The sequence below is a fragment of the Carassius gibelio genome, chromosome A10 (genome assembly GCF_023724105.1).
Source record: "Carassius gibelio isolate Cgi1373 ecotype wild population from Czech Republic chromosome A10, carGib1.2-hapl.c, whole genome shotgun sequence".
In the NCBI taxonomy this organism is placed as follows: domain Eukaryota; kingdom Metazoa; phylum Chordata; class Actinopteri; order Cypriniformes; family Cyprinidae; genus Carassius; species Carassius gibelio.
This window is the reverse complement of record NC_068380.1, coordinates 21,293,417-21,303,400: the sequence shown is the minus strand read 5'-3', so window position 1 is coordinate 21,303,400 and position 9,984 is coordinate 21,293,417. Positions and strand designations below refer to the sequence as shown.

The 9,984-nt window shown below is 43.3% G+C and overlaps 1 protein-coding gene across 5 annotated transcripts in view; it reads left to right on the top strand.

Annotated features, from left to right (window-relative positions):
* Positions 1–226: 226 nt before the first annotated feature.
* Positions 227–9,984, top strand: part of LOC128021554 (pro-neuregulin-1, membrane-bound isoform-like) — a 135,082-nt gene continuing 125,324 nt past the window's right edge. For 2 of the 5 annotated variants that reach the window (XM_052608855.1, XM_052608854.1), the window contains exon 1: positions 227–925. In XM_052608855.1, the coding sequence (XP_052464815.1) occupies positions 424–925 (502 nt within the window). In that variant the 5' untranslated portion in view covers positions 227–423. The remainder of the gene's footprint in view (positions 926–9,984) is intronic. The other 3 variants (XM_052608859.1, XM_052608858.1, XM_052608857.1) reach the window with 2 other exon arrangements.

The following is a 9,984-nucleotide window of genomic DNA, read 5'->3' as shown; positions in this document are numbered from 1 at the left end:
GAATTTATACATTTATACTTTAATTTGGCTTTTGGTTTGAGATTTTGTTTTGCCTTTCAATTTTTTGGTGTTTCATGAAATTTCGTTTTAAACGTTATTTCAAATTTGCCCAAAAACTTTAAAATTACAGTTAAATGTTGTGGACTTTTTTTTTTTTTTTTTTTTGAGTTTTCGAGTTTTGACAGTGTTTCAAATTCAATATATTTTCAGATCCCTAGCCACATTGAGGACAAATAGGGAATTATGTCGGTAATTCCACACACGACGCGATGACCCGTCCTTTGTCGCGTCGCGGTGGGGAAATCCTTCTCGCACGCGGCTGAGATCTCTCACCCCGCCTCCTGTACGATCAGCTGAAAAGCTATCCGAACCCACGCTGTTCTCTGTTCACTCCTTCTGTTCCACTTTAATTCATCCAGCTGAATGCAAGAAACGCGTGCGAGGATGCAGGCGATTCCGTCAGAACGCAGTCCTTTCTCGGCTATCTGTGGAGTGGCTGTATGTTTGTCCCTGTGGACGTGTGTGGTCCGCTGCGGGAGCTTCGCTTGTTCTCCGCCTGCAGCGTCAGTGCAGGAGCTCGCGCGCCGCTCAGGGGTCGTGTTCGAGGGAAAGCTCCTGGAGGAAGAGCGAACAGAGCGGAACTGGGCTGAAACGCAGGGTGAGTCGCCGGTGAACGCGTCGCGACAGGTGCGCATCAGAGTGCAGCAGGTGTGGCAGCTGAAGGCGGGAGGGCTGCTCAAGGACTCTGTGGTGTCTCTCATTCGGGTTGAAGGTGGCAGATGTTTACAGCTCAACACCGGAATCCGGTACATGTTCTTTATGGAACCCACAAACGACACGTCCGTGTTCACGGCTGTCTTCCCGCCGGTGGAGACCAAGCGCACCGTGAGGAAGGATGTGATCCAGGTGCTCTGTCAGGACTGCGGTAAGACACTTTAACTGTCTGCTGGATGTTTATGTTCATGATCATATCCACGTGTGAGCCGATTCAGTGACACACAGGAGCAAAACTAAAGTAGACCTTTAATTAAGTTTTGTTTTGCTTTGCTTTGCTTTGTTTTGTCTCCTGTTGATATTGTTGCTAAAGTGGAGTTCAGGGACAAGTATGGTGTTGCTATCAGATGGTAATCACGATACTGAATGATGAGTGATGGTATTTACATGACACCACAGACATGACACTTTAATATCATTTAAAGAATACAGCAGCAATGTCATTGTACATGCCACTGCATTGGTAGACATCCTTTACTGCCAGCATATTTTATATAAATGTTTTGCCATCTAATTTTCATTTTACAGACTAGTTAAGCATACATCGTCTGAAGATCTCTTTGTCAGACACAAAATCTTATTAAATCTTTTTTGAACAAATTGACATGACCTTAATGTATGGACAACAGTTAATTAACATTTGTGGCTCTCCTTCAGGCTCACTCAAGCTCAGGTCATGCAAAATAATTATTTAAAAACTGGAGTGTCTTTGCCTTAGATCTGTGTTTTTGACAGGATTTCATCAGAGATTATTATCACTAATGTCATCACCAGATTCTGATGAATTGCACAAATTCCTGCTCAACTTTGTCGCCTCTGCATTAAAAGGACAATAAGTAACTTTTTAGGTATTTTATTATCTAAAATCAATATTCATAAATATGCCCTCAATGGTGTACAAATACCTATGCCAATGTTTAAACTAATCCTCGTAAATGAAGAATTTATTATCTTTATATACATGGGACGGGTAGGTCGATGGAGGCTTCCATGTAGTTCCGCCATCTTGCAAAACTATAATAGCAGAGAGGGACAAAAAGTACTAAGCCAACGCGTTTCCACAACGCGTTTTCGGTCAGAGCCAGAAACGCAGGTGCAGAGCAGTGAGAGGCGCTTGAAACTGCACCGGCAAGTTTAAAAGTCTGGATTGCATTCTTATTATGGACCATACATATGCCGCGCCACAGGAGAAGAAAACATCGTCGCCAAAACAGTCAAAAATAGAACGTAAAAGGAAACGTGACCGTAGATTACAGAAAACAAGAGTTAATGTCGGGGAAGCTTTTTCTAGGTGGAAAGAGCTAATGCTGGATAAAGATTTCAAAAGAGACGCTGAAGTGGCCAGTTTTCTTCTCGACAGGTAAGTCAGTGTTACAATCTATATTACAATATTTTTTTTTATATCTAACAATGCACATTATTCAGAAAATATAACGAATAAAGAAGACATAACTACTAATTACAATATTTCATGTTTTCCACAGTCAGTAATTCATACTGTAACATTCGTTTGTTTATGGTCATGTTGCAGTTTGTTTGAAATAACACACCTGTTCACCTGAAGGAAAACTTGACGAAGTGCTATTAGAAGACATCCCGTCAAAGCTTTTTGGTACATATCGCCTACCGTAGATGCAACGCGCATTTGAAAAAGCAAGGCGCTGGAGAGCAAAATTAGTTTGAATGCAAAATACAATTTCACCACTAGATGGGAGTAATTCCTACTTAATGTCCCTTTAAAGCTAAACCTGATAATTTCAGCTAGAGACTTTTTCCGGGATACTTTTGGGTTGATGGACTCCTGCATAAAGCTGGGTTCATTCATGAGTTCATTCATCTTGATTTTGCTCTGAATAGTCTCACATCATGCATGGTTTGTAAAACATTTGCGTACATACAGATCTTGAAGGTTAACGGTTAGATGAGGTGTTCATTTTTCAGTGAAAGGCATTTTGATGAATGATGAAAGGAATCTTAAGTTAAATGTTTTCTATTAACCTTTTGTTTGCTAAACTGACATAGCCTACTTTGTCTGATAACCTGGTTACCTACAGTAAGCTGACTTTGCTTGGCACTTAAACACAAGGTCTAAGTTTACTTAAATTTTAGTATGAGCGTGTATGTTTTATAAGAAGCTCAGGCTACACAAGTTGTTATGCCTGCAGGCCCTGCACCAACAGTCTCAATCTTCTAGGTATACACATTAGTGAATCAGTTTGTTTTGGTTATGAATGGAAATGAGACCAGCAGTATAACAGCATATCTGTGAAAGGTTTGTGTTAGAAAACTGAATAAGTATTTTGGGATTGTGATTGAGCTGCCTTTGTTTGAATTTGGCATCAGTTGTAGAAGAAAAGTAGAAATCCTCCAATTCCAACTGTTGCTTCATCGACTGTATGGAACTGTAATGCTGTAAGAAGCTTTGAGATGTTCATGAGCTCAGTGTTGTTTTGTGTTTTCTCATAAATAGTATAATAGATTCAACAACTTGTTAAGCTTGAGTTTGCCTTGAGCATTCATTCCAGTAGTGCTGGACATCACACTTGCACACAGATGCCTGTCGTCGTGTTTAATTAACACTTGTGCTGGTTTCGTTGTCATCTGATGAGGTTAGTGGAGATCTTTTTAGAACAAATTGACATGACCTTAATGTATGGACAACAGTTAATTAACATTTTTGGCTCTCCTTCAGGCTCACTCAAGCTCACGTCATGCAAAATAATTATTTAAAAACTGGAGTGTCTTTGCCTTAGATCTGTGTTTTTGACAGGATTTCATCAGAGATTATTATCATTATATTATCAGATTATTATAATAGATTCAACAATTTGTTAAGCTTGAGTTTGCCTTGAGCATTCATTCCAGTAGTGCTGGACATTACACTTGCACACAGATGCCTGTCGTGCGTGTTTAATTAACACTTGTGCTTGTTTTGTTGTCATCTGATGAGGTTAGTGGAGATCATTCTTACGGAGCCCCGCACATGACATGCAGGAATAAATAGTCAGCTAAATCGTGTTTATTCACAATTTATTTATTTTTTCTTGCATGTTATGTACATTCTACTCCCAGTCCTTCTGTGAATGTTCCTCTCTTCTCATGACCTGAGCTTTCTTTCCTCTTTGTGCTTTGGTATTATAATAATTTGATGTTGAAAAATCTAAATAACTTGTGGACATTAATCAATTATGAAGAAGGATGAAAAGCATATGTCAAATTAATACATTTAACACATTGCTGATTTTCACCAAGTTAGTGAAAATTAGATTTCAGATTGTGGTCTAATATCATGATATACTATACACTATTTCTCGCCTAAGCAAGAAATGTTGTGCTAATTTCTAGGACAAGTAAATGTGAATGTTTATTTAAATGCTTAACCATGTTTTAAGACCTTCCTTTCCAAAACTGTGTTTTTCAATTTCTATAATGGCTAAGAAATGGATTGGTTTTAAAGGCTTTGACTCCTAAGGGAACTACAAAATCCTTTCTTGCATCAGATAATAACGTTATTCATTTTCCGTATTGAAACATATTGATTAACAATTTCCTGTAGGAGAGGGTATTACTTAATGAACCCTGGCTTTAGCCTAAGCAAAGTGAAATAAAAGCGACACAGGGGTGTCCAAAATCAGTCCTGGAGGGCCAATGTCCTGCAGATTTTAGCTCCAACTTCCTCAACACACCTGCCTCAAAGTTTCTAGTATGCCCAATAAGACTTTAATTAGCTGGTTCATGTATGTTTAATTGGGGTTGGAGAGCTGAACTCTGCAGAACACCGGCCATCCAGGAGCAGCTTTGGACACCCTTGCTCTAGCATGGTATAGTGACGTTTAAAACGGTTAATGCTGTTGGTCTCAAAATGTTTTTTGTTTTTTTACTAGTGAATGTTTTCATTGTTTTACTACAGGGAATAAGATCACCCACACAAAATCCAAAGTTAATGCTTCAAAGAAAAATAGCATCACATCATATGACAAGCATTACAGTTTATTTATTAATCTTTTTGTTTGTTTTGTTTTGTTTTTTATTGTATTCCATAAGCTTTTGAGTATGTGTGACATCACACGAGCTGGATCTGTGGCAGATGAGTATGAGAGCTGAAGTTAAGTCAACACACATATCTTAGAAGGGTTACATACATTCAAATGGCCCATATTCAACATGAGCTCCTAGAAAATTAAAAGTGTTACACCCTGCAGTTTTATGATGTTGCTTACTATATAATTACAATTGCAATTTGCTATTTTATTGGGACAAATTTGTTTTAGAATACAAAATAAAGGAGACTGGGTCTGTATTTGTGATATGAATTCAGTAATGCAACTGTAGTTGCTTTAACAAAATTTTACAAATAATTAACTTTATGTAAATTATGTGTAATTGCATTTTAATGGCAAAGTTTGGCTCAGACATTTTGTAGCGAAGAGCTACCAGATACTGTTAGGGCTAGTTTGAATCGCAGCGAACCAGGTGTGTTGATCAGAACACCACAGAGGGAAGTATCAGTTTGAACAGGTTTATTTTCACAGATTTAGTATGATCAACTCAGAGGGGGAGTCAGCCTTTACATGCACATCAGTCCGTGTCCACTAACAAGATGTGGACCAAAAGCTTGAGGACTGCAGTGAACACCCAGTGGATAAGGTTTGACAGCGATGAACTCTGAGGCTGCTGCAGATCAGCAGACACAAGTTGCTGAGAATGACTGGAGGTGTGAGCCAGTTAGAGGTGAAATTTAAGCTCAGTCTTTAAAGAATCTGGTCTCCTTGTGAAAGCTTGGTGCTTATCAGATGAAGCATGAAATGTATGATTGCGATGAAGGTGTGTGGTTTCTCTGAAAGAAATAAAGCAATATGTATATGAATGGAACCACTATTACAAGTATTATACATACACAACTATAGGCTGCTCCCCTTTACAGTAACAATGATATATAAACACTTTGTAAGACTGTGCATCCATGGTCATTATTTATCCACATGACCCATAACATTATAACACTGAACTTTTGTAAATAAACATCAGTTCAAGAATAGCTGTAGATAATAGCATTATCACACACTATCAGACAGCTAATAACTGCATCATCATTGACAAGCAATCAAGTAACGGTTATTTGTACTCACTCGTATAGGATGCACACATCACAAGATACATTCAAACTAAGACATATGTGGATGATGATGCACATCTCCAGCACTTATTTATGCAGAAAACCTGATTGCTAGCAGCAGCTGAGGCGGTCTGCCGATCTCAGAGTCATGAACAGTGTCTCTTCCGGCTATGCGCGATGAGCGCACTTCATAATAAAAGTCCCCCTTCTGATTAGCGCAACAAGGCTCTGACACTCTCTCTATCGCCTTTTGCACAGCCGCCCCAAATTGTGTGCAATTTGCTCCTGTAAAAGGCGTATCCTTAATCTGGAGTCGTTGACAGGCATTCCTAATCCCCCTCAGCATCCGGTATGACTGGCAAAGTAATAAACCGATCAACGGGCCGGGTGTAGACTTTGTCCCCACTTGGATGTACTTTAACCACTCTACCAACTGGCCAGAGTGCCCGCGGAAACTGGGGGTCCATCAACAGGACTACAGAACCCACTGTCAGATCAGCTGTGGTACCATGCCACTTCTGTCGGCATTGAAGGGTTGGCAGGTAGCACCTGATGAATCTTCCCCAGAAGTGATCTGCTAAGACTTGGCAGTGTCGCCATCTTCGCCGGCTCAGTCCCTCACTCTTATGGTACACCACCGGAGGTAAACCATCATCCAGCCGCCCCATCAAGAAGACATTTGGAGTTACAGCATCCAAGTCAGCAACACTGGAGGTGTAACCCAGGGGTTTTGAGTTCAAAATAGCCTCGACCTCTAGAAGCACTGTAAGCAATACTTCCTCAGAGACCGGTTGGACTCCAATGACGGTATACAGGGCGGTCTTAACAGACTTGATCTCCCTCTCCCATGTACCCCCGAAGTGGGGAGCTGCTGGGGGATTGAAGCGAAAATAAATCTGCTTGGTGAGGAGTTGTTTGAGTTCAGAAGACATGCGATTGAACCAATCACTGAGCTCTTTCTCCCCTCCTTTAAAGTTGTGCCCTGGTCTGAATAGAGCTCTGCTGGACTCCCACGACGTACAATGAAACGTCTGAGGCTCATTAAGGAGGAGTCAGAATCCATAGCATGCAGGAGGTCCAGGTGCACTGCCCGAGTGGTAAGGCATTTATAAATAATGCCCCACCTTTTTTCTGAACGTCGTCCTATCTTCACTTGTAGAGTTCCGAAACAATCGACACCAGTGGAGTAGAACGCCGGCTTGTATAGACGAAGACGTGCCACAGGCAGATCAGCCATCTTTGGGACTGATGGCTTAGATTTCCATCGCTGGCACTCCTGACATTGGGTTTGCACCCTCCTGATGGCCTCCCTTCCACGGAGGATCCAAAATGTCCTGCGCATCTCTGCAAATACTCGCTCTGGGCCCGGATGACAGAGCCGAACATCATAGTCTTGGATAAGAAGTTTAGTTGCGGGATGCGAGGGGTTCAAGACAATGGGATGTTTAAAGTCAGGGTCTAACCCTTCGGTCCGTCGAAGTCTCCCCCCCCACCCGTATAATTCCCTCATCAGGGTCCAGTTCTGGGGATAGGGTAAGGAGACGGCTACTTCGAAGTACATCTTTCCCGGCTTTAAGATGGCACAACTCTACTGGAAAGCATTCCAATTGAATTTTCTGAAAGATTTTCTTCTCTGCCTGACAATAGTCCTCTGCAGTCAAGGGCTCACATTGGTTTGCCGTCCCATGCACTTCCTGCGCTGTAGCCTCAACCATATCCTTCCAGGACAGGTAAATCTCCTTTCCATCAGCCCTCGATATCACTCCACATGAAGCCACCTTCTTATACTCTGTGATATCCTGTTCCGGGATATCTTTAGGAGAGGATGGCCATTCAGCAGGTCCATTTTGGAGGAAAGATGGCCCTTGGCTCCAGCGATTAGATACAGCTAATTCTGCCAAGGTCTTCCCACGGGTGACACCTGCCACTGGAAGACTTCAGGGGGGTTATCGCGTTTCATGTCCCTCCAGATGAACCTGAGGAGCGGCTGATCTTCTGGTAAGAGCCAAACCTGGTGGAACATGCCTCTGATGTCTCCACTAACTGCCACCGCATGTTCCCTGAAACGTAATAAAACTCCCAGAAGAGAGGCTCCCAGTGTTGGTCCAGGAAGGAGGGTGTCATTGAGGCTTCGGCCTTGGAATTGGAAGGAGCAGTTGAAGACTAAACGACTCTTCCCGTTATGATTTACAAAGTGATGCGGTATATACCACGACTCATTGGTGGCTGAGGCTTCGCCTGTGTCAATCCTCCTGACAGCTCCTGCTTCCACCAACTTCCGAATCGCTGCACAGTACTCTTCAGCTTGTAGAGGATCTCGGGCCAAGCGTCTCTCCATACTCCTGAGGCTGGGTAGGACAGCTTCTTTGGGAGATCTGAGTGGGGGAATGCCTTGTTTCCTTAGCAGGGGCGTGGCATATCTAAGGATGCCTGCAACTTGTACTCACTTCGTTCTAGCTTCCAAGTGCTCCAGCGCTTCCTTATTCTATTTTGATCTCACAGCCAGTTTGATACTCTGGTATGGCAGGATGTCCATCTTCCAGAGCTTCTCTACGTTCTGCATCAGCTCTGTCGCCGGAGATGAGACACCAGTGAGGAGACACTGCTGGATACTTGGGGCTCACTGGAAAAGGTGGGCAGGTCCTTGGAGCGTCCATCCCAGCCTTGTGCGAATGGCCGCCGGACCTCCAGGAGGACCAAGTCTGACTGGCTCCACCGGGGTAAGTAGATGGGGGTAGTCTGCACCAATCAGCATAGTGCGGAGAGCTAGATCTTCAGGTTTCTAATGTAGGCCCAGTTTTTCAACTGCCTCAGGGAGGAGCATTGTCCGCTCCGCTCCATCGTCCAAAATCGCATAAGTGTCTAGTATCCGGTCTCTGTTTCGTAGGAGAACTCTGCCGACTTTCAACAGAATTCGGGTATGTGACGATGGTCTGTCTAGGTATAGAACTTCTGTACTGGTGCTTACAAGACAGCTTTCAGCTTTTGGTTGCTCAGCATTGGGGCGTGTGTTGACATCATGCAGTACTCTTAGATGCTTTCCTTGGCACACATTACAGAGCTTCTTGAGGTCACATTGTGCTGCTTGATGTGCTCTCCCACATCTCCAACATCTCTTGTTGACTTTGATCCACTCTATGACCTCCTCTCGGGTGAGTTTCTGAAGAGCTGAACACTTATTGAGGAAGTGCTCTGTACCCTCGCAATACGGACAGTAGGGTTTCACTTTGCCTTTCCATTTCAACGCGGATGAACTCTGACCTTCTTATCTAGTTGCTTGGTTTGACATATGGCTCTCAGCCCCATGTAGGACTGTAGCTACGGGCTTGCTGCGACGCTTTTCAGCTCGGTAGCCAGACAGCCCCTTGGTATGGATGTCAGATGGGTTGTTGTATCCTTGACACCATGACTCGTATCGAAGCCATTCTGCCAGGTCGAGCAGTGTATGAGTGTGTCCAGGACGGTGGAACATCATATGCCTGAAGTTCGCTCTCATCTCAATTGGAAGCTTGGTAAGGAGACGAGCCACATGCGAACCGCATCTCAGTTCGACTTCTCCATCTGGGCCTAATGTCTGCAGCATACCTACAAGTGACTGTACGTGCAGAGAGAATTTCTCGGAGGCTACTATATCTCCCCTCCTAATCTCAGGTGAATCCATCACTGCAGTAATCCGCTTCAAGGCTACGTGGTGCGGCTGGCCAAACTTCTCAGTCAAGGCTGCCATGGTGTCCGTGTATGGCCTTGGTGAGTTAATGAAGGAGTCAGCAATGAGACAGGCCTCTTCAAGCTTCACGTGATCTGATACTTGAAAAGCTCTGAAGCATCTGTGGGTAGCACGTTTGACAGAGCTAATTTTAGCCGAGAAAACTCCATTGGGTCGTTATGGATAAACAGAGGAATTTTTGGTGCAGGCCCTATATACTGTCCTCTTCCCTGATTCACAGATTCTGACGAGAGCTGACTGCCTCTGGTAGCATGCGGACGGCTCATATCAGGCCTAACTAGATGCTGAGTTGAGGATCTTCCATTGGTAGGATACATACTGGGTTGTGGACGCAATATGGGTGAACATGGCCCTGGTCTGGGGGTTG